Source organism: Pleurodeles waltl, chromosome 3_1 (genome assembly GCF_031143425.1).
Source record: "Pleurodeles waltl isolate 20211129_DDA chromosome 3_1, aPleWal1.hap1.20221129, whole genome shotgun sequence".
In the NCBI taxonomy this organism is placed as follows: domain Eukaryota; kingdom Metazoa; phylum Chordata; class Amphibia; order Caudata; family Salamandridae; genus Pleurodeles; species Pleurodeles waltl.
Window position 1 is genome coordinate 193,431,543 of NC_090440.1, and position 27,578 is coordinate 193,459,120.

The 27,578-nt window shown below is 44.7% G+C and overlaps 1 protein-coding gene across 1 annotated transcript in view; it reads right to left on the minus strand.

Annotated features, from left to right (window-relative positions):
* Nucleotides 1–25,626, minus strand: part of COMMD4 (COMM domain containing 4) — a 29,456-nt gene extending 3,830 nt beyond the window's left edge. The window contains exons 1-7 of the mRNA XM_069222162.1: nucleotides 25,493–25,626; nucleotides 11,443–11,514; nucleotides 10,309–10,374; nucleotides 9,682–9,721; nucleotides 6,683–6,802; nucleotides 2,421–2,501; nucleotides 33–209 (exon numbers count right to left, since the gene is read on the minus strand). Of these exons, the coding sequence (XP_069078263.1) occupies nucleotides 33–209; nucleotides 2,421–2,501; nucleotides 6,683–6,802; nucleotides 9,682–9,721; nucleotides 10,309–10,374; nucleotides 11,443–11,514; nucleotides 25,493–25,495 (559 nt within the window). The 5' untranslated portion in view covers nucleotides 25,496–25,626. The remainder of the gene's footprint in view (nucleotides 1–32; nucleotides 210–2,420; nucleotides 2,502–6,682; nucleotides 6,803–9,681; nucleotides 9,722–10,308; nucleotides 10,375–11,442; nucleotides 11,515–25,492) is intronic.
* Between the last annotated feature and the right edge of the window lie 1,952 nt (nucleotides 25,627–27,578).

Sequence of the window (27,578 nt, forward strand, 5' to 3'; positions counted from 1 at the left end):
CATTGAGAACGCCTCCATTTGCATCCACCCACCTGTTAAAAGAACCCTGAACTTCTCTGCAGAGACTGTCATATCCACTGGCTGTAGACTCCCTTCTTCACCATCTCGCAGGTTGAACTTTAGGTGGATCAGTGGCTCATTCACTTCTGCTAACACACTTGAGCTCAGTGTATAATCCACTCTCCATGACACGGAGTCCAAGCGGGACACTATGGAGCAGATGGGGGAGACCATGATTGATAATGGAAGAGATTATCACTGACAGACAGGGGACAGACTGAGGTCACAAGAGAATGAGAAAATAAAAGGATTTAAGAGATTGAAGAGACTAAGGATTGAGTTATGAGAAACAGATGAGATAGTGAGTCACAAAACAGGGGGGGAGAAAGAAACTACAAAGAAAAAAATGAACGGAAGAGGGATCAGATGAAAATGAGGTTGAGACAGTGAGGGCACAAAGATGAGAAGAAATAGATCAGAACAGAAGGCATAAGACAAGAAGAAGAAATCAGATACGAGTGATAGCAAAAAGGCAGAGAAAACAGAAGACAAAGTGACAGGAGAAAAAGTGATATATACCAAATTATTAGGAGGGTGTAAGATTGTGTATGAGGAGGAAGAAATGGGAAGCAATTGAAATCAGAAAAGTAAGGGAACGTATGAACAGAAAACAGTGAGATAAAGCGATGTAGTGATATGTGGAGGCTTACTATGAAATACCAGATGCACGATTAATCAGGAGATAAGCTCACAGGATTACAAAGCCTCCACCAAGAAGTGACTCTTCAGCTACTCTCCCTATTACCTTGAGTTTACAGTAGAAGGCTGCCTTTACATTTCATTGAAATAGCAGGATTAAGGAAAAGTATCTCTCCAACCCTTTACCCAAACTTAATTTTTGGTGATTATACATGTGGAACTCCATAGACCAGAAGGCTCTAATTAACCCCTGTGAGAAAAACAGGGAGGAATCTGTTATATAATGTAACATGTCTGTGGGAAGAAAGGGGAATTGTAGAGAAGAGAGAAAAAGAAAATGTTAGATTGTGCTATCCTGCTACGGATCAGGAAATACAGTTTCCTCTTGCTTAGTGAACTGATTCCTTTACTGGTTGCTACCCAACCCTATTTTCCTTAAATTCATTGACAAACAACTGTTTTTGTGACATCCCCAAAAACAGGCACTGTGGTATGAACAACGGATGAAACCTTTCATACTGAACTTTTCAGGGCTAGTGATCTGAGATTTGTGGGGTAGTGGAGAAATCAAGACCAGGATGTTAGCCCACAGCGTCCCTTTTGACACAACCGGGATTATTAATTATCGTATAAAATAAAGTGGCAAACAATTTATACAGCAATTACGCGCCTTGCATGCCCATTGCATCAAAAATTAAAAGGAAATTATTTTTGTCCTCATTTTCTATCAACCTTCTCATGTTGCTTTTCTGACACCCACACAAGGCTAAAGGATGTCTGCATGCGTTAAAGTACCCATTGGATAGATTTTCATCTGGCTGTACGGACATTATCCAAGTTGTTTTTTGTTTTATTAAAAAAAAAAAAAAGTTTCCACTTCACAGCCATACGAGATGGAATAATTTGTTTCCTGTTTTCTGAAACTGTGAAGGTTCAGAGCCTGCAGGATTGTGACTCACCTTGGCCAAGTAAGTCAGTGATGGTTAATGTAACAGAGGAAATGAGATATACCAAATTGTGGGCAAGGCAGCACGTGACACACCAGGAAGTGGGGATACAACAAGACTGCCATAAATACTGGCAGGGCAAGTGTAGCTTGTGTGAGCAAATTAATGAAAAGGAGAATAGAATTCGAGACACACGAATGATAGATAGCAAGAGTGAAGGCAAGGTAGAAATGGATAGGGCACGAGCACAAAGATCGAAAACAGGGGCAGTCACCAAGTAGGCGCGAGCAGCAGCAATAGGGCCCAATTACAAGTGGGGGTTGGTTGCTACTTCTTCCCCTGTCCCTGTTACCCTAGATATTCCGACATACCACCCCCGCCCCCGCGAACACACTCACCACACCCTCTAATTTTGCAACTGCTTAGTGCATTATTCTGCACGGAACAGAGGTTACTGTGCGAAATTTGAAGCAAATAAATTGGGTCCACATAGTTATCACCCGTTCCTTGGAGGTTAACGCATAGTTGCAATGTACTAGTAAGGTGATCCCGGATGGTACTAGTGTTTACAAGTCCGGAGCCTCCACCCCACTCGTATTGTGCAACTTGTAAGGAGGCCCCTAGATGGGAAGCAGAAGAGTAACAAGACAAGGAAATAAAGTCAAGACATGTGAGTAGAAACTCGAAATGGGAGGAGCAATTAAGCAGTTCATTCCCCTGGATCACACTACCCCCCCCCCCCCCCACCTCTTCCCAGCAGAGATTTTGACTTACGGCGTAAACTACAGTCTCGTAGCCGGTCCTGTAGGGGGCTCTGTTTATCTTCATAGGATCTGCACAACCCAGTAGCATGTTCTGCAAAACATTGTCAAGGTGGACATCAGAAAGACAACGAGTTAAACCTAACTGGTGATTGGAGGGACTGGAATTTCCCCGCTTGGTAAGCGGGTGTGTACCATGTGTGCCCAACTGAATGTGAAAATGGCATCCTGACTTTTGAGTTTAGCTCATGCATCATACTAATCTGGTGTGTGCTCAGACATTTAGGCCTGTCCCTCGTTAGGTGAGGTTAAGAAGCTGTACTTGTGGCCTTGAGGGGGTGCATAAACATGCTCTCATAATGGGCGTAGGACTACTGTCCACACCATGGGTGAGTCAGGCAAAGTGGTGGGGCAGCGTATTGAGCTTTTGTGAATCAGTATTATAACCCTAACTTTTTTCTGTGTTCAGGGAAAAGAGTGTACAATGGCCCCTTTCATGTAAAGTTCCACAGTCATGTCGTCCCCAAATCCTTCCTGTGACTTTCTTTGTGCGTGTATAGGCAGTGCGTTAGTACTACATGCATGGACGTAGGTTTCTTTGAGTCAGTACTCATGGGATTCATTTTGAATGGCCCCTAGTTAAGCAGGACACAAAAGGGAGGAGGATACCGCTTTCTCACACAGTAGAAGTGAACGGACTACATTCCTGTGGCTGGAGGTGGGATCCAGACAGTGCATTGAGTGGGGAAAGCGACAGAGCAGCTTTTAGAAATTCAAATGCGTACCTCAGAAACCAAAGGATCAGCCAGAAACTCACCACCCTGCTCAACGTCTCAATCACCACTGCTATATTTCTCGACACCTAGAAACATGCCAGTCAGACCACTACTCAAAAAACCCTCCACCGACCCCAGTGAACTCAAAAACTACTGGCCAATTTTCTTGCTCTCATTCTCAGCCAAGGTACTGGAGAAGACTATCAACAAGCAACTCACTGCACAACTGGAGCAAAACTAGCTACTCAACGCCTCCCAATCTGGCTTCCGTAGCAATCACAGCACCAAAGACCATTCTGATTGCATCCACTTACGACATAGGAACCCTCCTGGGCTGAGGAGAAACAGCAGCAGTGATCCTCCTTGACCTCTCTGCAGCATTCAACAACGTATCCTACCACAAGCTGATGAAAAGGTTCCTCCACATCGGCATCAAAGGCAACACACTCAGATGGGTCACCTCCTTTCTCACCGGAAGAACACAGAGGGTCTGCCTACCACCCTTCACCTCCAAACCCAAAGGAATCATCTGCAGTGTCCCCCACCGCTCATCCCTGAGCCCCACACTCTTCAACGCACATATTACCCCACTGGCCAACATCGTCAGATCTCACAGTCTCAACATAATATCCTACACAGGCGAGACCCAGTTCATCCTCTCAATCAACGATGACCCTACCACAACTAGGACCTACCACCACTAGGACCCACAGATGTATGACAAGCATCGTTGACTGGATGAAGAATGACTGCCTGAAGCTGAATTCAGACAAGACAGAAGTACTGATCTTCGGCAGCAACAGCAACCCATTGAACAACTCTCGGAGGCCATCAAACCTGGGACCCCACACCAATACCAGCCGACCACGGCAGAAACCTCGGATTCATCATTGTTTACAAGCTCACAATGAAATCACAGATCAACACCGTCTCCTCCGCCTACTTCCTAACATTGTGCATGGTATGTAAGATGTTCAAGTGGCTACCCCTGTACACAAGACACACTGTGACTGACACAGGTCCTCATCACCAGCCGACTAGACTATGGCAATGCTCTGCACAAAGGAATTGCCGCACACCTTCTACAGAGACTTCAAACCATACAGAACGCCGCAGCCAGACTCATCCTCAACCTCCCCTAACAAACCCACACCACACCCCACCTAAGGAAACTCCACTGACTCCTCATACAAAAGAGATGCCAATTCAAGTTGCTCACCCACACACACTAGACTTACACAACCAAGGACCCTCCAACATTAACCATCACCTGAACTTCTACTAACCGTCGAGAAGTTTACACTCTGACTCCCTATCACTTGCCCACACTACCCGCATCTATCGAAGCAGAAGTGGAGGTCACTCTTTCTCCTACCTCACAGCAAAGACCTGGAACAGCCTCCCCTCGCAGCTCTGGATCATCACTCACTTCTGGAATTCCGAGGGGCCCTAAGGACCTGTCTGTTCCAGTGAGTCTTACAGGACCCACAAGTGTTTGGATACCCTATCGGATGATTAGAAGCCCTATATAAATCTTGACTGATTGACCTTATTAGCAAATATTAGTTATTCCAGAGCACTGCTATTTTGTAGATGTTAAGGGGAGGGGCTCCAGTTTCTGTTATTCAAGGAAAGGAAGTTTCGAGGCAGAGCCTGCCCTTTTGTCTGTTCCCAATTAGTGACTCAGGAAGCCTGATGACAGCTCGGTGTATAGATGTTGCACTTCATTGTGCCTTTGCTTCGGATATTACTGCTTAGAGCCAGCCAATTGGTACCTACTGAGAGAACCATCACGTTGCACAAAGGATGCATCTGAGGAGCAGCTTGAAATTTACATTTGAAAGAGAACCACCCCACATCGGTTCTATACCCTTAAAACATTTCTGTTACGGTCTGGAAATGTGTATAAAAGTGGGGTGCAAACCACCTGACTTAGTCACAGTTTCAAATTCCTCTTGTTTAAGGATGTCAGTGCTCCATAGAGTACTCACAGAGCTGCTCTATGATCAGCTCCGGTGTCTGCATGGCTGCCAGTGTACTAGGGGTGAGGGGACATTACTTGACACCTGCAGAACTTGCTAAAGAAGCTGAAGGTCTGCCTGGTGCCACCCAGCGAGGGAAGCAGACTCCCTGACATTGCAGAAGAAGAGACTTTCAGGAGGAGAAACTACTTGTGTCTGTGGCACGTGGTACAGCCAGAAGATGCTAACCGCCCAAAGGAGCGAAGCGGACCTGTTGTGAGGGGTCTCCTGGTCACCCGTCAAAGCTCCTGCAGTGAACCACATGCAGAAATAAATCTTGAGAAGTAAGAACATGCTTGATGGCACCCCTGCAATGCCCGCTGACGCAGCTCCCTGACTCCAAACGAATCAACGAATCTAGTGGAGGAGCTGCTGTTGTCACTGAAGCGGTAGCTTGATCCCAGTACGGAGAACGCATCTGCGAAACAAGCACCCTGTGTGATCACACCAGAGGCTGCAACAGCTCGCAACTGCTGGGACAGGTGTGCCCCAAGCAGACCGACTATGCTGCACATCTGCCATGGGCCAAATCCAGAGTGAGGCTGCTGTCATGGTCCTGTGTCAGCAGGGTCATCACTGAAAGCGCTGATCAGAAGACTGCGCCACTGGCACCGCACAGCTGCAGAAACATAAACAGGTAATGTGTAGTATTACGTTGAGCTGTGTTATTTCTATTATGGTGAGCAGTGGGTTGGACAATGCATTACAACAACTGTTTTACTATTGAGTTATGAGCTCTTGTCCACTACATTACTTCCTTCGGAAGCCTTGAAACTACTTGTCCTCACTACGCTGAGATTCAATTGTAGAAAGGTATTCTTGGCCCAGTTTGCACAGCCATAGCCAGACAGACCCCAAGACACTAGTGACAAACGATCTCAACTACCACTGTTGGTGCCCAGTAGTCTTAGTCTGCCCTGTGGCCCCCTGAACAGGGTCGGACAGTAAAATAGTCTAATTATGAGCCACTGAATCAACTTTAAAGGCCAGCTATGGCTTAAAGATACTACTGAAAATAGGCGGTCTGCAAGTGCTCTGAGGCCAGAGATTGCCACCACCCTATGAAATGGAACGCAAGACAGGTTGGCTCTGCTGCTCCGGACCACCAGGCAAGTTAAAGGGTTTTCTGTACCCATTGCGCCGTAGCATTTGGCAGCCCCATCCACAAAATCCCCCTTTCTTTCTAGCCATTTTAAGTTCAGAGTCTGAACAGAGAAGATGATGTATGGGGAGAGAACCCAAGTCAACAATGCTTTATTAGTGTAACCTATGAGTTTTAAAGTGTTGTCACAACTATATATATTTACTGGCATTGTAAGAAGTGTCCAAGTATGCTGCCCTTGTTTCATTACTGCCACTCTGCTTTCAGTGACACCTTATATGTGCGACACCTTCATATGACTCAGTTAGTAGAGTGTGTGTTATAAGCACCTAACTTGACATAACTTCCTACCCTGAGCCTAATCCGGCTCTTTTACCTTTCGGCAACCCTAACTGTTGCAGCTCACTGGAAAGAGACTCGCTGTCCACATTGTGCTTTGCTGCGCTGGACAAAATGAAACTCAGGACAGCAACTGTAGCCTTCACATCTCCAGACTCTGCGATTAAGAATAAAGGGGAGGATGGTTATCAAGAGAGAAGGAGAAAGTTGGAAAAACAGAACGTTAAAAAGGGAACATTAATACCCCCTCATACTCACAATTAGCATTAGTTTGTGCAGTACCCAGGAACATCCCAGCAGGGAAATTAGTGCAACTCAGTTATTAACTTATTTAAGAATAAACACCCCCTGTGCATTTTCATGTTGCATACAGCACTGCAGAATGGTCATTAAATAATAAATCCAGTGCAGAAGGGGTATGGACATTGTCCATTGAAAGGAAGTCTATGTGAAACAAATGCTAGTGCACGTGTTAAAATAGCTACATACCTTAATTCAGCAGTACTGTGACCCAGCAATGTCAATGTTTGTGAATCATGACAGGTAGTCTATGTCAAGGATGCAATATTAATACCCTTTTCTCACTCCTGACAATTCGCCTAAATGTAGACCTGCAACACTTGTGACACTCTATTAATGGAACCCCATAAACAGCAGAAGTAAGATACACCTAACTTTACCTAGTGACCAACTAGTCCTTCGTTCTAGTCGTGGGATCCCATTTAGAATTTCCACGGTGCTTCTTCAATCAGCTCGGTAGCATGCTATGGGCTGCCACTATCACTTTCACACCCACAGACAGAGCACCCTGTGTCTCCCTTTACAGAAGCCTTCGCCATTCCAAAATTGTTACTGCACGGTCGGCCATTGCACCTCACCTCTAATCTGCTGCAGCCCATTACATCAGTACTAGACAAGAACTTGCTAAAAATGCACAGCGATTCTGATTTCCCTACACATTGAATAGTTCAGTATTCAAACCCAAAAGACAGCCCTGGCAGCAAGGCTCATCACCCCCAGCCCTCAGCATGACTCCTTCCCTACTATACTGTTGCTATGATGCAACACACTATTTTGCTCATATATGCTATTAATTGTCTGCTATCCTCCCTATTATTCCAGTTTTGGGGGAATACAGTTGTCAAACTCGAACCTTCAGAATGATCTATAATTCCCCAGGACCTCGCATTTCTTATAATGCTCCATCATTGCATATAAACAGCTGTATAACTATGAACAAATGCAAGAATCACACACATACAACCTCAATTCCAAATTAAGGCAGTCTTATGTCCTAGAACTGGATTCAGCTTACAAGAAAAATGGCAGGTGCTCCCCAGCACACTCTAATGATTAAGCCTAAGTTCGCAAACATAGCTGTGGTGCAGCTCTTCAATCATGACCTGCAGCACAGTTGGTTTTGAAAACTAATGAGCCCATTTTGAACCTGTGGGGAATGTTGTAGAAGGAAAATTGTCTGGTAACTGCAAATTCTTTCTGCACAAATTGCCAGCAAGATCCTCCAATTTCCTCAGATTCTTAACTACGGCAGAAATGGGTGCCATTAATGCCAGTATTGAGGCAGTAGTTTTCTTCAGCTTTGTGCAAATTCTAAACTTTGCGAAGTAGAGATAAAAGCAGTTGTAAACATGTAACTACAATCGTAAAGAGCAGATATATATTTTTGGGATGTATGATGGAACAACGCATGCACTTACAACGCATGCCTTTACAACGCGGTAAGTACAATGCATGGTCATTACCGCGAAATGTTTTTACAACGCATATGCTTTTACCACGAATGTCTTTACCACCAACATTTCGTGGTAAAGGCATATGCATGGTAAAAACAAGAGGCAAGTATAGCATACAACTTTCCACCCAAAAACTCTACCTACCCTAAACATTACCTTACCACCCCAAAACCCATACCCAACCTAAACACCCCTTACCACCCCAAACCCCATACCCACCCTAAAACCTAAACACCCCTTGTCATCCCAAATCCCATACCCAACCTAAAACCTAAACACCCCTTACCACCCCAAACCCCACCCTAAAACCTGAAAAAGCCCTTACTTCCCCAAAAAACCCATACCCACCCTAAAACCTAAAAATGCGCTTACCACCCCAAACCCCACCCTAAAACCTGAACACCACTTTCCATTCCAAAACCCATACCCACCCTAAAACCTAAAAATGCCCTTACAACCTGAAAACCCATGCCCACCCTAAAATCTAAAAAGTAACCTTGCCACCCTAAAACCTAAACACCCCTTAACACCCCAAGCCCCATACCCACCCTAAAATCTCAAAATACACTTACCACCCCAAAACCCATACCCACCCTAAAACCTAAAAATGCCCTTACCACCCCAAATCCCATGCCCATCCTAAAACCTAAAAATGCCCTTACCACCCAAAAACCCATGCCTACCCTAAACCCACTTAATACTTACCTGTACTTATCTTTAAAACTTTACTACGCATACACCTTTACCATTCATGCCTTTACAACAAAATTCGTTGTAAAGGCATGTGTGGTAAAGGTATATTCGTGGTAAAGGCATGTGTGGTAAAGTCATGTGTGGTAAATGCATTTGCGTTGTAAATGCCTCGTGGTAAATGCATTTCGCTGCATTCCCTGCGTTGTAAGTGATGTAAGAGATTATGAAACAGCAATTTATGACCATTTGCCCCGCACCCTGTACATTATATTACTGACCTGACATCTACCTGCAAATCCTACTTTGCATATTGACATCTGCACACATTCAACAAACAAGAAAATAAACAAGTTCACTACTTAAAGCGACCTGTTATTTGATGACAACACACCATCTCCTCTACCAGAGCCCTCCACTATCTCAATGACCTTCCCCCTCAACGCCATCCTTGGCACTACATGTCAGTATCCATCCATTCATTCTATATCTAGATATGACGCGGACTGCTAAACCACATAACTGGGCAAAAATGTTTTTGACGCCGCACAGACAGGTCATATCTCTAGAGGCAGAAAAAACAGTGACTTACCGAACCGGGCATCTGTGGACAGCTTCAGAAGCTTTTCATACTGCAAAAGAATGAGGCAGTTACTAACATGCAGAATTCTTCTCTACTCCAATAAGCAACATCACTCAATATAGGCCAAGTACATGCAACACTAGAACAGGCAGCACATTCTCACTATGTGCATTTCCTTCCCAGCTCTAGGGGGACATTCCCAGGTGGCTTAATTCTAGCGACTGTGTATTGGTTATCTTTTGATCTTATTAGTATTGTGCACAAGTGGTGCTACCGGAACAGCAGTACTCACAGGTATTTGTGGGATTGGGGAGTTAGTTGGTGTCTGACAAATGTAGTATTAAAGGAAACCAAAGGTTTTCAACTTGCTCTTGTGGGATACAGTCACACACCCATCTTAGGAAACTGTGGCGCGAATGGGTGCTGAAACTGTAGTGGGTTAAAGGGGTGTTGGAGGAAAGGGGGTTACGAAAACCTTAAGGACATACTAGCCTACCACACTTCTCCAATTATCAGTGGAAGCCAAGGTCCCATTTGAAGGTTCATGCAACTTTCCCAGGATCTGTCATTTGCCCATTTGGTCGCTAGACATGTTGTCCGATTCCTCTACACACTGGAAATCAGATGCTTACTCACGTCAATGCCGCCCCCGAGGAGGTCCTTCAGCACCTGGGCACAAATCAGCTTCAGCTTCACTGAAGACTGCAGAGGGAGGAGGGGTAGAAAGGGAACAGTGATGTGAAACAGGAGTCACAGAACTACAACATAAGGCAGCGTCTTCAAAACATGCGACAATGTAAAATCAGTATTCATCAAATACACAACCAGGGCACTGGCAAGTAGCCTATCTCTGGATTTCAAGACCCTGAAGTGGCACCTCACCTGAGCTAGAACACAGATATGTATCTCTTCTATGTATATTGAGCTCTGATTACCTAATCCTTTCTGTAAAATCTCTAGTAACTATGCTGCAGCCAATGCTAATTTCAAGTTTGCTGCTCCTGTCATAACTATACACAGCCCTCTGTCACCTAATCTATGTTGTCCTGTGGACTCCAAGCATATACTTCCAAGAATGACAAGTATAACCTTACTTATTGAACTTCAAAAATAACCCTCCTACAGAACCATGAATTACTGCTCAGTAACAACACAACACTTTTATATGAATTACCACCGGCAGGTCCATAAAATCACTGGTTGCTTCAGGAACGACCAATCTACAATCTACGATTCTAGGAGAATCATATGGAAAGGTACTTATGGTGCACAATAAACCAGCCTACAAATCATGGACCACTGCCCCCTTGCCTTTGCTGCCCTGGAATACTCAGTCTGAAGTCATCTTGACCACTGCCACATGGAACCTCAATTTTGCTGCCATGTCCATACTCCTAGGAGAAGACCACGTATGTGTGACCATGAACCACGAGTCAGTGTCCTCTCCCGCTGCTGCTCTAGGAGTGCCAATCTGTTGGAAAACAAACCAGTGCTGCAAACCATCTTGTCACTGCAGGATTTGCATTCTCTGACATTCCGTATCTCAAAACAACTGTTGCCCACCCAAGCTTCTAACAAATATGATATTTAACATTTATCTTCACTCAAGGTATGCAATGTTTACAACCTACAAGGGACAGGTTACCCATGAATCTCCAAGCACAGGCCCTTCCGCCCCAATACCTTGGTGTCACTGATGTTACCTCAAGACTAACCACACGTTTCTTTACATTTTAATTGTTTTATTGAAAATTAAAGTGGTTTCTTAACTATTTTGGCCAAAGTGCTGATCTCTGCCAGGACCCAGTCGGGACAGTCCAAATCGCCACAGAAGCGGAACCTCTAGTTGGAGAAAGGGAACAAAAAGAACAGGCTTTCATCAGATTTAAGTGAGACTCCACATAATCTAGTAAAGTCTGAAGTGCTGCAGGGTCGTTTGGGTGTGCACACATGTAGTAGGCAAGGATTTATAAACTAGTGTCACACTTACATCGGATGAGAAGGACTGCCTTCATGTATACACTCTCAAATATGGACTTGTGCTAACTTCAAAATTAGCGTCAAAATCCTGTGCTGTGGAATTAACACATTTGTAAAACTAGTGTGTACAGAAAATAAACTAAGGGCCTGATTACAACCTTGGCGGATGGGATACTCTGTCAGAAACGTGACGGATATCCCGTCCGCTGTACTACAAGTTCCATTATATTCTAAAGAACTTGTAAAACGGCAGGAGGGATATCCGTCACATTTGTGATGGAGTATCCCATCCGCCAAGGTCATAATCGGGCCCTAAGTGTATTCTGAGAAATATAATTAAGAGCCCCTTATTACGGAATCATGAATATTTATGAAATGACACAATGGCGGTCATTCTGACCCTGGCGGTCAAAGACCGCCAGGGCGGAGGACCGCGGGAGCACCGCCGACAGGCCGGCGGTGCTCCAATGGGGATTCCGACCGCGGCGGTAAAGCCGCGGTCGGACCGGCAACACTGGCGGTCTCCTGCCAGTGTACCGCCGCCCCATTGAATCCTCCAAGGCGGCGCAGCTAGCTGCGCCGCCGAGGGGATTCCGACCCCCCCTACCGCCATCCAGATCCCGGCGGTCGGATGGCGGTAGGGGGGGTCGCGGGGCCCCTGGGGGCCCCTGCAGTGCCCATGCCACTGGCATGGGCATTGCAGGGGCCCCCGTAAGAGGGCCCCTACAAGTATTTCACTGTCTGCTTGGCAGACAGTGAAATATGCGACGGGTGCCACTGCACCCGTCGCACAGCTTCCACTCCGCCGGCTCGATTCCGAGCCGGCTTCATTATGGAAGCATCTTTCCCGCTGGGCTGGCGGGCGGCCTGAAGGCGGCCGCCCGCCAGCCCAGCGGGAAAGTCAGAATTACCGCGGCGGTCTTTTGACCGCGCAGCGGTATTCTGGCGGCCCCCGACAGGCCGGCGGCGACCGCCGCCGGTCAAAGTCGGAATGAGGGCCAATGTCTGCTATGGTAACTTTTAAGTGGTTTCAGATATTCTTTAGATAGAAGTCAAGGTTCACAAAAACTCCTTGAATGAATTGACTTAACGTGTGTAGCAAATTTTACAGAGTGATTAGTCTTTACACACAGACCTTATTCTGTCCACTTATGTTGGTGAGTGCGAGAGGGAGGGTGAGTCTGCATTAAAGGGAGGGAACGAATATGGTTTCCTGAATAGTTATGAATTTACAATTGCTTTCCTACCTGCTGAATGCCTCCGAGAAGGTGTTCTATAATTCTGGGCAGTTAACGGGGATGCAGGTTTACTTACTGGTTATGGATTTAAGGGCGGCACTGACTAGCCAAAGGTACATTAGGTACAAGAGATAATTTTAAATTTACGGACTTTAAAGCTCAGTGTAGGTTGCACTATTTTTCAATATGATTAATAAGAAAACAAACCATAGCATCTGTAGCTTTGTTTTCAGAAAAACAAGACTGTTTTCAAGCCTATGTTTTATTTTTGAAGACAAAACCAGAACAAATGCATGGCGGGGGACGCTTGTGCCTACTGTTGCAATTCAAAGCCTGTTCAAGGACACTCCTTATTCACACCCTTATACTGGTGCAACCAGACATTTGTCTCAGGTTATCTCTTCAAAATAAGCACTCCAGCGAAGGGACAAACACAAGATTGTCAAGGGAAGCTGTTGAATATAAAAGGAAGGAAATGAGAGTGACAAAGTCAACCAATATAAGCAATGGGCAGGCTATAAACTCACTACAAGTTCTTGGTAAGCCCACAATAGGTCTTTTGCAACCAGACAGTTTTTGCACCGTCTGGTAGGTTCAATCTAAAAACAGAAGCACCCCAATTTGACAGTGAAAACTGCACAGTAACCAAAGTAACTTTCCGTTTGTTTTACAATAGTAGAAATTGGAGTCATTTCTTAGTCTGCTATTCACTCACATTTGATAAGATTTATAGTAAGTGGAAATGACACTGAAGTGATCTTTTCATATTTATATTTGCAATAATGCTAAAGCTGGAGGCTGCTTTCAGACTACTGAAAGCATTATAATCACAAATCTAATTTTCCACAGGCATCTCTGACACAAGAGTACATAGCTTCTTGTAGTAAATATCTTAATAAATATTCATTTGCTTTTTATTATTGCATTTCAGGCATATAATTATTCATTACTTTGTTCTTTATAAAAATTTTTTACAAATGCATGTGTTATTCCTTACGTATAGGCATTCTTAAACATGTGGCTAATATGAATACTGTTACTTGGAAGGTAAGCTGCACTATATACGTTCACATAAAAGCAAGAACAGAACTAAGAATTTTGCATGTTTCCTGCCAAGTGCATTATTGCTAGAAGTGAAGGTGCAGGTGAAGATTGCTAACCTAGTGAAGGTGGAGTTAGGTGGGTAGGTGGGCTGGATGTAAGTTGTGTGAATGAATGTATGTGTGTGAGAGAGTGCAAGCATGCGAGTCAAAGGGACAGAAGGAGAGAGACCCTCAAATAGCTTCACCATACAAGCTCCTTGCAGTATCATCTTAAAGCACAAACCCACTTTCCACTATTTGTAAAAAGGAACTCACCTCTGTTTTTAATCAAACCACTGTGATGAAGAACTCTGCCCTTTCCTAGACATTTTTACATAGCATCAAGTACACCATACGTGATATCACTTTGAGTACTTTGAAGGGGTCACCAGGAACTACCATGATAAACCTTCTTACACCACAGATATTGCTCATTGTGGGCATTATCCTACAGCTAAGTTAAGATGGGGATCCCTGAAACAAATCTGGGATGTTTAAATCGAAACCATCAAAAATGAATACATCAGCACAAACTCTTTACCCTCACAGGCTTTCACGTATAAGTGACTTTGAAAGAGGAAAATTACACATGAATACTCGATTAAATGATCCAGGCCTGGCCAAGAGAATGCCTACCAGTTTCACAGAAAGTGAATAGCATTGTTGGTGGAGAATCTGATGGCTTTTAGACATCTGTGGGTCTGTGATGGCTGGTGGCATGAAAATTACTTCGACCCTAGAATATACTGGAATTTGTCTTTGTGGATCCCTTGGTATTGTTTGAGGGTGTGCCACTTTTGGACTTTGCCCTCTCTGCAGGGTCAACCCCAAACCTTTTGTCTTCTCCCTTTCCTATTTTCGGAACCGTTTTTTTGTTGACTTTAAGAACTCTGCACACTTTACCACTGCTAACAAGTGCTAACGTTCTTGTGCTCTCTCCTTCAAACATGACAGAATTGGCTTACAACCAATTGGCAAATTTAATATACCTGTATGTCCCTAATAAAGTGGTACTAAATGTGTCCATGGCCTCTAAAGTAAATGATACCAGTGCGCCTGCAGCACTGATTGTGCCACCCACTTAAGTACCCCTTTAAACATGTCTCAGGCCTGCCATGGCAGCCTGAGAGTGCAGTTTTAAATTCATTTTCAACCAGACAAAATAAACCTTTTGCCAAACCTAAGGCTTATGTTTTTAAAACATGTAAGTCACCCCTAGAGTAGGCCCTTACTAGCCAACAGGGCAGGGTGCAGTGCTTTTAAAAGGTTGGAAAGGTACTTATAAGTTTTACATGTCCTGGTAGTGAAAAACCTTTTAATTCGATTTTCACTACTGCATGGCCTGTATCTCCCATGGGACAAATTGGAATTACCTTTAAATTTATTAAGTTGTAACTTCCAATTAGGAGCAGGCAGACAAGTTGAGTTTGTTGTTTAAAGAGTGTTTTAAAAAGATTTCTTAAATGGTGAACTCAGATTTTTATCACAATTCTGAAAATGCCACTTCTAGAAAGTTGGTATTTTCTTGTCCTAACCATTTGGTGCCTGCAGCCTGATCCTGGGTCACATGACTAGGTGTAGCTGGCATTTGGTCTTTGTATTGCTCCCAGACAATGGGACAAAGGAAAACTAGGTGTTGGCAGGATGGGCCACTCTGAGTAGTGAGGGGAAGGAGCTGTCGTCTACCACATATTTATAAATCTCAAAGGTTCTACCTGAGCAAACTTCCAAAGAGTTACACACTGGTATTTCGTGACCCCAGACAAGCTGGTGCCAGGACAGGGAGGAAGGGGTTGCCTGACACTTCACGGCGTGGAAACCTCTAGAAGTTTCCTTTACTTAAAAGTGGGCATGAGGTATAAATATTTAACCCTTAGACCCAACTCTTCAATACACTTCTGGACCTGTGGACTCTGTCAGGAAGAAGAACTGTTGAGCTGCTGAAAGTACTGCCACTCTGCTAAACTGCTGCTCTGAAAGACTGCTGTTCTCTTGCCTGGATGAGAAGGACTGGATCTGCACCTCTGATCCCAGGACTCCACGGTGATGCCAAGGGCTATTTAGCTGGCCTCCTGATCAGAAGCACCAAAGACATAACAGGCTTCAACCCAGCACCTAACCCTAAGAATCTTGAACCCAGCACCTGGGCTCTAGCATCTGTGAACCATGCTCTCCTACGTGTGCCATCCTATTTCTTAAGTCTTGGAAGTGGACTTGAAGATGCCCTGCCAGCCCATCTAGAATCCAGCAGAAACAACACATCTCCTCTATGGTGCAGCACATCGCTTCTGCTGCTAAAAACATTGCCTCTTGAACCAATTAATTGAATCTGCTGTGCAGGCTTCCCTGATGTGAGGACTTTGCATTGCAGCTGACACATTTCCACACAAGGGCATCCCCTCGCCCAACGCAGACCATCAGAACTGCTGCTACTTAACACATCTCCACTCAAGGACATCGCATTGCACTTTGCAGCTCCCTAGAACCACTGCTGCACAATGTATCTCCTTGCCCGTACCTTGCATCGCCTCTGCTTCAAGATGTATCCTCATTACAGGACTCTGGATCTCTCTTCCCAGACAGAATTTAAGGTACTCTTGTTCAGTGAGCCTAACTGGGTCCCTGTAGTCAGCCCGTGCTCCATCACGATTGTCCTCAATTTGTGACTTTGTCCCGGTCCAGCAGACCAGATCACCACAGTTGGCATTTTGTGCTTTTTGGTGCTCTTTTCATTTACATCTTTTAAATTGCATATCTCTGGTTCTACAGACTTGAGTTTTGTTATTTTTGATTGACTTATTTATTAAAACGTTTGGAATGTTTCTTGTGTGGCGTTTTCACTTTTTTACTGTTTAAACTGTTGCATAAATACTTTGCACCTTGCCTTTATGTTAAGGCTGATTGCTCTGTGCCAAGCTGCCAGAGGGTTGAGCACAGATTGTTTGGGACTTCACACTGAAAAATGAAAGAAATGAGAATTGTGGTTGCTGCTTGAGCAGGGTTTCACTTCCCCTCAACCAGTAACCCCATTTCGTACCGTCGCTGACCTGATCAATAAGCAGCGTAGCAGCAGTTTCCTGAACCTAGAATAGGGTCTGTGACACATCTCTCGTCATTGTAGCACAACTCTATCCATTGGCAGTGTTCAGGAGGGGAAGACTCAAACTGTTGGAAAGGTTTCAGTTTTGTAGTTGATCACACAGAGAGCAGGGAGGCACCTTAAAGAAACCTCTTGCTGGCATGTGGGAAATCCATGAGAAAGGTTCCTGGAGTTTCAGCTGTTCCAGAATCTCATGTGATTAGTCAGGGTGTAAACCTGCATAGTGAATGCTTGAAAGGTGCCGGGTGAAATTGTGTTTATTCATTTGAGAGCAGAGAATCTGGAAGGGTTAGAGATCCTAGCTTTGAAGACTCATTTATTTATTTTGCATCAGAACTTGGAAGGCATACTCAGCTGACTAAGTCAACTGCTTCTGCCTTAAAGGTCATTACATTCAGTACATATCGTAACCATAACGATTTACATGGTGCACTGTGCAAACTATTAAAGCCATTCTCTCTTGGATAGCAATAGTAGGTGTGCCAGGCTAAGACACCCCTACGTGCATGTAAACTTCTGACCTTCGAGTAGGTGCTAATCAAACCTTGGCGAGGGAGGGCAAGCAACTAGTAGTGTATACTCAGAGACCAGAAAACCAAACAAGAACCTTTAGAATCGGGATGATTGTTTTTTCTGTAGGACTGAACAGGATCAATTTAAAAAGTATTGCATGCATTAGATCTGGGAGTGAAGCCAAGGAAAGAAAGCAGAGATGTGATAATCATGGCCCTCTTGACCGATGAAGCATCCACAGAGAAAAATCCTGTTCAAAAGCATGGAGTAACAGAAAGCTGCTCCTTAATTCGGCACGGATATATTTTTTTTTTTTAAATCAGCAATGGAGGAGAAAGGGGTTAAGAAAACGTAAATGCCTAGGGTGGAATTCTGTACGTGACTAAATTGAGAATTTAACGCGGCGGTAAACAATATCATGTGGGGGACTCTGCAGCAGCCTCCAACTTCAAGCAGAAGCAGAGAAGTAACACACCCAGAAAACTTCGACAGGACAAAGGAAGAGGCATACGTTGATTAAAACACACCCTCCCGGAGTCCTGTGAAGCCGGTAAAGTCTAGAGCCAGCATTACTTTCATGTGAGATCTAATTTTGTCCTGCTGGTTTGCCCATTCTCTGATAAGAATGAAAATGCATTCCTTTCATAACCTAATATAAATTGATTGTAAAAATAACAATAAAATGAACTGAAATAAGTGCTGCATCAAGTCCTTTTGGGAGAAAATAGTGACTCCTGTGCCATTATAAAAGTGCACTTGCTTGTTTAAAACAGGATAGTAGTACCATTGTTTGAAATGATCTCTCAAAAAATGGATGAATGGATGAATGGATCAACAGCTATGGATGCTATCTTTATAAAGGAACAAAATATGTTGGGGGCTGGAGCTTTATGTCTCGCATCCCTTATTTTAATACAAATGCGAGAGAGTCGCCACCAAAGCGCCAGTACCCCAGAACTAAAAACTAAATTGTTTCATCACTTCAGATGTCCCTGTTGAGACTGTATATTTTTTTTTTTTTTAAACTAGATCTGTCAGCCACTCTTCACGGATAATGAAAATATGTAATTATTAATCAAGTTTATTTCAGGTTGAGATGGGATGAGGGGTTTCAAAAGTGGGTGATGTAATATTAATTAGTGGGTAGAGGTCATAACTGAGTGTGGATGTTAGAATGAAATGTAGTAATATCCAGTATTGTGTTAGTAGTAACATTTTGGATATTGAATTTCTTATTCGTTAGTTAGTCTTTCACTGTTACAGGTGCAGATAATGTGTGTGTTCAGCTACAGATAACACTGAATAAATACGCTTTGCCACCAACGGTGCGGTTTTACAGATCCCACCTCCAATGACCTGAGCTAATTATGCAATTCTATGTCAGGACCGGAGGCTCAAATTATGCTTCTCTTTCCATGCTTTATTTTAACAGCAGCCAATGAAAATCATGGAAAGTAAAAAACGACATGACCCAACATTAGTCATATCACATGATCAACCATAGAGGAGGAAGCCTATAAAGTGTTGCATCACACCCAGCCACTCCTCTTTCTTTGCTGCTTCGCAGCCAGATAAGTGTGATTTATCTATTTGCTTAACTGTATTGTGTTTTTTAAATGACGTTGGAGCGGGCTTTTCCCCTCCCTCATTAAGCGTCTCTTGGAACGCTTACAAGTCTAGTGGAGTGGGAGCAGGGAGCGGTCTCGCGCTTCCAGCGCAGTCCATCGACAAGCCGGTGAGGTTTTTCTTCCCCTTTCCTTTCCTTCGTTTTACGATCGGCGCTCAGCGTCAGTGCGTTTTATGACCCGCGTTATCTCCCTGTTTTCGTCTCCACCGCGTGGGTATTGGACGCGCGTGTGAAGCCGGCTTCATTCCTGCTTACCGAACCTCCGTCTCTGCTGCGAGCGGAGCGCTTCGGTTGGGCCATCACTTCTACTTTTTCCTCACGCTCGGTCGGAGCGTTTATTACCTAATTCCTGCGCTCGCTCGGAGCGCTGGCCATATTTATTCGTTTTTTCTCCCGGGTCGGACTGTAACGCTCGATCGGAGCGCGGCCCAGTTTTTTTTCCCCCTTTTTGTCACCTAGGGGGCATTTAAGAGGCACTGCCTCGAGAATAATCGTCGCTTCTGCGCAGAAAGTTTTCCCAGAGTTGGGAAACTTATTCAGAGGTGTTACCTCTCTTCCCCTAAGCATCTTACATCACGTTTAAGTCCCTCTGAGAAATTCCTACACCGGCTCAGCTCCTTTTACGCCCCAGTGCTGGGACACTGGAGTTGGAACAATTTTGATTCAGGCTGGGCCTGGCTTAAGGGTTTTAACCCTTTCAGGACAACTCCCTCCACATCTTAAAAACTTTTTGTGATTACTCTCCTGATTTGTTTTTTTCCTGTTGTTACTATTTTATTTTATACTGCTCCTCTGGAGCTTATATCTGCTGCAATTCAGTATGGCTGGCTATGATGACCCAGCCGAGGAACTGTACTACATGGATGATACTGCTGGCTCTTTTGACCAGGACTTAGTTTATGCGTTTGACGCAGATGTGCATCACTCAGTTAATCAGGCCTTAGTTCAGGCCATTCAGCCCTTCAAACATCACCTCTTGGGCCTAGTAGAACAACAGGTTTGGGCAGCGCCAGGCAGCGCTTCTACCTTGGAGGATCCCTCATTTGCGGCTATTCCGCAACCCGAAAAGCAACTTTCCAACCCTCATGCTGCAGATTTCCAATCCCTGATAAGGAATATGGCTAAAGAGCATGATTACAATGCGGGTTCGCATAAAAAGGGTAAGGAGGTTCCAACCTCATCATCTTCCTCGGAGCCCTCCTCAGAACAGGAGGACGCGCCTCCTCGTAAACGTAAGAAGAAAGTCCATCACCTAAGGTGTTAACTTTCGAACCAGAAGACATTGTTCACCCCAGATCCTCACTTTGGCTACCGCCCCCTGAGGTGGCGGATTATGTCGAGGCCCATATCAGGCATGGCTTTGATAAAGATATTCGCTCGAGATTAAGATCAGAGTGTCCAAGACCAGATTTTCCATCCAAAGTTACAGAGACTCCGGAGTTAGATCCTACCTTAGTAACTTTTCTCAAAAAATCTGCTAAAGACCCCAAGAAGGGTATTGATCGCGCATGGCGTGGCTGCCAAGATAAACTCAGACGTTTCTGGTCCACTAACCAAGACCCTCGAAATAGCCTTTCAGGCCAAGGAATCGGGTGATCCTATTAACCCGGATATTTTGGTAGGCTGGGCTCCACCTATGCTCTATGCTTCTTGGGCAATGCTAATTGCGCCATTTCGTCTGAACGACGCAGGTCGGTTTTGATGAAATTGGATCCCAAGCTAGCAGATCTTGCTGTTTCAGAATCAGGACCCGTGGCACAGGGTTTACTTTTTGGTTCGCCTTTCATGAAGGAACTATCTAAATTTGTATCCACCTACGCCAGTCTGGACAAAGCACAAGGATCCATCCGGAGAGTGCTACGTCCACTTTTTCGAGGGGCCGGACGCTACAGAGGGCGTGCTTTCGGCCGCTTCAATCAGCAAGGCCCCCATCGTGGTTCCTTTCAACAAGGAAGAGGAGGTTATCAGGGATACGATCCCTCCACAGGTACCATCTACCGATCAAGGCCTAGGTACGGCCGAGGCAGATTCCGCAGAGGGAGAGCCAAAGGTCAACAATCTTTCTCCCAGGAGTCGGGAGCCACAGGTGAGCTTGGTCTTGAATTCAAATGTGATTTTGGGGGGCAGAACTCAAAACATTTTGGGGAATTGGCGTCTGATTTCTTCGGATGCTTGGGTCCTAGAGACCGTTCAGGGGTTCAAGCTGGAATTTTACGAATCCCCTTATCAGGTATGCCTTCCCAGGCAGGGACTTTTTTCCCTTCAAGAACACAGTCTTATTTCCGCGGAAATTTGGTCTCTTCTCAAAAAAGGTCCAATTATCAGAGTTCCCCATCATCCGTCAGGTTTTGTCAGTCCAGTATTTCTGGTAGACAAGAAAGGGGGCGGCTCGCGCCTAGTTCTCAACTTAAAAGACTTCAACGGTTTCTTACGATACCACCATTTCAAAATGGAGGGTATCCATTTACTGAGGGATGTTCTCCAAGAAGGAGACTGGTTAGTCCGATTGGATCTAAAGGACGCTTACTTGACAATTCCGATTTTTCCTCCCCATCGGAGGTTTCTTCAGTTTTGTTGGGAGATGGACTTTTACGAGTACAAGGTTCTCCCTTTTGGTCTCTCCTCCGCCCCTTGGTGTTTCACAAAGGTTATGCGTCCAGTAGTGGAATTCCTTCGTTCTCGAGGGGTCAGGTTAATTGTATACCTAGACGACATTCTTATCATGGCCCAGGATCGAGATCTCTTGTCAAATCATCTCGAATGGGCAGTGTCTCTACTGCAAGATCTGGGTTTTATAATAAATGCTCAAAAATCGGTTCTGGTTCCCTCTCATCGTATAGACTTTCTGGGTTTCCAGATAGACTCGCTGCAGTCCCTTCTGATTCTTCCATCAGGGAAGATACGTTCAATCAAGTGAGAATTGAGGTGTCTATTATCCAAACAGACTGTTTCCTTGAGAGCGATTGCTCGCATGGTGGGCCTGCTCTCTTCTTCGATTCAGGCGATCTTCCCGGGTCCATTGCACTACCGAGCCCTTCAACGTTTGAAGATATCTCACCTTCAGAAAGGGCTTCGGTATGCAGACCAGATTCCCCTGTCAGAGGAAGCCAGAGCGGAGATGCTTTGGTGGCTCGAGCATATGGAAGCCTGGAACGGCAGAGCCATATTCAGCTCTCTCCCAGATGTAGTGATAGAGTCCGACGCCAGTCGTTGGGGCTGGGGAGCCCGGTGCGGACCAGTTTCCACGGGAGGCAGATGGTCCAACTCGGAGTTGAATCTCCACATAAATTGCCTGGAACTTCTAGCAGGCTCCTTTGCGATCAAGAGACTTTCCCCTGTCAAGACGAATTGTTGTATTTTGCTTCGCATGGACAATATCTCAGCAGGGAGATATGTCAACAAGTTGGGGGGAACTCGTTCCCGCATTCTGGCGGAGATTGCCAAGGAATTCTGGCATTTTTGCCTTCAACACAGGATTTCGGTGGTGGCAGAATACCTTCCAGGGTCCAGCAACCTAGTGGCCGATTGGAACTCCCGTCACCTCAGGGACTTCAGCGATTGGAGGTTACATCCAAGAGTTTTCCAAATGCTTTATGCGAAGTGGGGCCCCTTCTCGATAGATCTGTTTGCATCTCGACTCAATCGTCAGATGAAACGTTTTTTCAGTTGGAGACCAGATCCAGAGGCATCGAGGATGGATGCTTTCCTTCAGGACTGGTCTCGGGAACTGGGTTATGCCTTTCCTCCCTTCCTGATGATTCCCAGGGTCTTGGCCCAGATCAGACGCCAACAAGCGGACCTAGTTCTGGTGACACCTCTTTGGAGGTCGCAGGCGTGGTTTCCTGTGGCTATGGTGCTGAGTTGTGCTATTCCGCTCCTCCTTCCATTCCGAGAGAATCTTCTCCAGGACCCTCGGGGTCTGTTGCATCCGTTGATCCTGTCAGGCAAGTTATCCCTGATGGCATGGCGTCTTTCAGGGAAAGATGGGTCCTCCCAGGACTTTTGAAGGAGTCTTCCAACTTCATTGCGGGTGCCTGGTCCTCCAGTACTCACAAACGATATGCTTCAGCGTGGAAGCGATGGAGTGCTAGGAGTGCAGATCCTTCTTCAGCAGGCAACTGTCTGGTCTTGAATTTTCTTTCCTCTCTAGCAGCTTCTGGGTTAGCCTACCGTTCTATTAATAATTATAGATCCGCTATTTCAGCTGGTCATGTGCCGGTGGAGGGTAAGCCCATCGGAGTCTCCTATTGTATGCAAACTAATGAGGGGTATTAGGTTAGCTAATCCCCCTCGTCCCCGTTATTCGTCCCTTTGGGATGTTAATGTGGTTCTTCGATTTTTAGAATCTTGGCCTGCTAATAGATTTTTGTCTAGAAAACAATTATCAGCTAAACTCACCATGTTATTGTGCTTGATATCTTGTAAGAGAGTTTCTGATGTTAGGGCTCTGGATTTGGCTGGGAGAGTATTTTCTCCTGAAGGAGTGTCTTTTTCCATTTCGCGTAGAACAAAATGCAATTTGAAGTCTGTATCTTACCCCTGTTTTGGAGACAATCCTAAGCTTTGTGTGGTACAATGTCTTAAAGCTTACGAGGTGAGTACAGAAGAGTTTCGTTCTGATATGGGAGGTCAATTACTAATTTCTTTGGTTAAACCATATCATCCTGTTTCCTCAGCCACTCTCGCTAGATGGATGCGTTGGTTGCTGAGTGAAGCAGGTATTGATGTTTCTAAATTTGGTGCTCATTCGGCCAGAGGAGCTATGGCATCGAAGTCCTTAAGCTTGGGTTCTCGTTTAGAGGACATTTTAAAGGCAGCGGATTGGTCCTCGCCTTCAACTTTTAAAACGTTTTATTATAAGCCTATTGTGGATATAGCATCGGTGGTGGTGAATCAGCTTTGAACAAGCATAATCTGAGCCTCCGGTCCTGACATAGAATAAAAAAAAAATCTAGCATTTGCGCTAAGAATTTTTCAATTCTATTAAGGACACGGAGGCGAGGATTATCCTGCCGCACTGTGTAAAATATGTATACATAATTGTAAAATTTCATGTTATTTGATTTGTATGTTAATGACTGTACTTCAGTGTTTCCCTCCCTTTTTTGAATAATGGCTATATAAATATTTATTGTATTATTCAGTTTTTATGGCCTGGACTTTTCGTTTTTTCTAGGAAATGATGAGAAGTAATGCGGATTGCTGCGATTTCGTTTCTTCTTCCGGTCAAGTCGGATGTCAGTTCATCTGTCCTCAGGATTTTTCGTTGGAGGATTTCATTTAATCTTTGACTTTTCTGTTGCGAATTTTGAACAAAGAAAGAGGAGTGGCTGGGTGTGATGCAACACTTTATAGGCTTCCTCCTCTATGGTTGATCATGTGATATGACTAATGTTGGGTCATGTAGTTTTTTACTTTCCATGATTTTCATTGGCTGCTGTTAAAATAAAGCATGGAAAGAGAAGCATAATCCTCGCCTCCGTGTCCTTAATAGAATTGAAAAATTCTTAGCGCGAATGCTAGAAAATTTTTTACTGTGGCCAATGTCTGAGGAGGTGCTTATTTTACACATGGCAGCAAGGTGAAGCTTTAGAAATTTCAAATTCTCAAATTGTGCTTATGAACAAACCGAGTCACTTCTCTTTATGTGGCTTCATCAAAATCCTTTTACACTGAGGAGCTTCTCACTGCAATCAATATGCTAATTACCCTGGTATATCAATCACCTATCATAATATCACTCACCAATGAGAAACGTATGAGCAAAATAAGATCACTTCTGCCATGTAGGTGTCTCCACATATATGGGACTGTTAAAAGAACTCAGTGACGTTTTGGAACTGATTGCTGGGCTGGGATCTGCTGATTTTAACCAGAATTGATTCACTCTGTAGATTTGTTTTCTTAATATCACATATAGTCCGATGTTTAAAGACCCACATAGTTCAAACGCATCCAGTGTAATCTAACTGGCGCGTCATAATTTCCACCAAGGACACCATTATTTCTGCAGTTACTTTGTATGAATCTTGGTTCCTCATGTCAGTAATCGTTGCGTGAACACTGTAAGCACACGTAAGTATAAAGCATACATACATAAGCAATAGCGAAAACCACATAAGAACACAGAGTACGCAAAACATGCACGGTGTTGGATCTGTTGACAGATACGGACCGTATGAACACGCAAGGCACGCACGATCACATTTACAAAGTGCACGCAGCATGTTTGCTGCATTTATGTCTATTGTCTCAGTTGACAGCACCCTATACGACTCACCATTATCCTTTGCAGCCGCCACCAGTCGTGTCAGCTGAATGGAAAAGCTCCTCTTCTTGTCACGTGATAACTTCATTCACCAGTCTCATTCTTAGCATAGACCCTTACACCTCTCACGTGACCACAGAGCGACACGCTAAACACGGACGTCGAGTCAGCTGATCTACGGGAAAGACTGAATCAATAGAGAAACAAAAAAAGGACGACAAAGCCAAATATCGATGCAGAAATGTGGCAAACGTGACGGCCATTTAAAAATTGTCTATGTCTGTACGTAAATGGAAGTGGATTTCTATCGATCCTTCTGTTGCTTTCCTCCGTACGTAGGTAAACGCCATTAATCTTGAATGTTTGAAAATATACACCAGCCATAGCACTGCCTGTGTAAAAGCAAGCCAAGCGTTCTTTTTGAAGGCGTCTTTGTTTTTCGTAGCACAGTGAAAATAAAATATTGTGGCAGGGTTCCCATAGCAGTAGTCTGTGGTTCATATTAGTTCAAAATTCCTTTGGGTGGGACGCCACATCCAAAATAACCAGGGACTCCAAAGTAGTGTGCAAAAAGCTGCTTTAATGGGACAGGCGGCTTCCTAAATCAAATAAAATGCTTGGCTCTAACGCCTTGCATTTAACATTGTCCCGACCTCACTATATATAATAATAACAACCAGCGGCCACAAGGTGGTGCTGGTATACAACGGGAGGTATAGGTTTCTCAAAATATTACAATATTTATTTGGGTCCCTCGTCTTCATTGCTTGATTTTGATTGCAAAAAAGTGTCACTCATAGTCATTGAAATGTCACTTATAATTACATTGAAATTATGAAAATGTCACACATAGCAATCTGAAACCTTGGCAGCTATGCATAACTATCCAAAACTCTCGCCCCTCCCCTAATGGGCCCTTCCCAATCAAACTTCCAAACACCACTCTTGCCACTCATAGCACAACTCCCCGAATTCTTGTCTCATAGCTTTACCTTTGACTTTGTGATCTTTGGTTCCAAAACCACTACCCTCTCCACCCCTCCAAATTCTCAACTATGCATTTAAGTATGGAACTTTTACTGTTGTCAGAACTCCTTGCACTTAACAAAAGCCTGCCACCAGAAAAACCCAACAGAGCTTTTCTGTCCCTCCACGACCCTCCCCACCCCCCTTCTTACATACCTACTGGCAGGCGTAACAATTCAGCTATGATACCTCGTATTTGTATCAGGTATAGCTCAACCCCAAAGACCGAAATATGTAACCCCTCATTGCTGAAGAATTCAACCATATCTAACGTATGTGAGGATGTTCCAGAAAAAAGAAACTATTCGCCCTACAAAACTTTTGCAGCTCCCTGTTTCCCTTCCTACGTGCTCTGTCGATTTCCCCGGGCTTCACAGCACCCCTTCAGGATCTCCCTGGCATTAGTTTTGTAACCACCACAGTAGTGCCCGACCATGCTGCCTTAAGTTCAAGCAAATCCTCCTTGTCTGTTTTTGTTAGAGCCAAACTTTTCACCTTCACAAGGTTGCTTTCTCCTAGGTGCAGTATTAACAAATCCTGGCAAGAAGTACCCCTACTTAGAATGTTTAACTTTAGGAACAGTTCACGCCATCGCATGCCGCCTAAACCAAACCATTTAACCTGAACCAGCATGTCTGGAGATCCCAACTGGCTGCCTCCTTTTCTGGTGTCTGCAGTCCTCACTGCCCAGTTCGCATAGGAGGGGCCACAGATCCAAACCTCAACATGGCTCCGCCCGGGACCCGCAATGCATCCTAGGAGAAAACAAATGCATGTTCATGATGTGTGCCAAACACCCAACACAAACACACGTAGCGCTTGTAGCAGTCTGAGGGTCAACGCCCCACCATCCTATTATCAGCCATCGACCAACCCCCTCACTTCTGCTTCTGTCGTCATGCCAATGTGAAAGGAGTGAGTACCAAAAATCAAGTACCCTGTAACCCAGCCAACCAAGCACCATACCCATAACTCCCAAAACCTGTGCAGCTGAAAAAAAACGCACCATCCTCATGGTGAAAAATTGCCCCTTCCCCTGCCCACACTGGCTTAAAGCCAACCACCTCTCTCG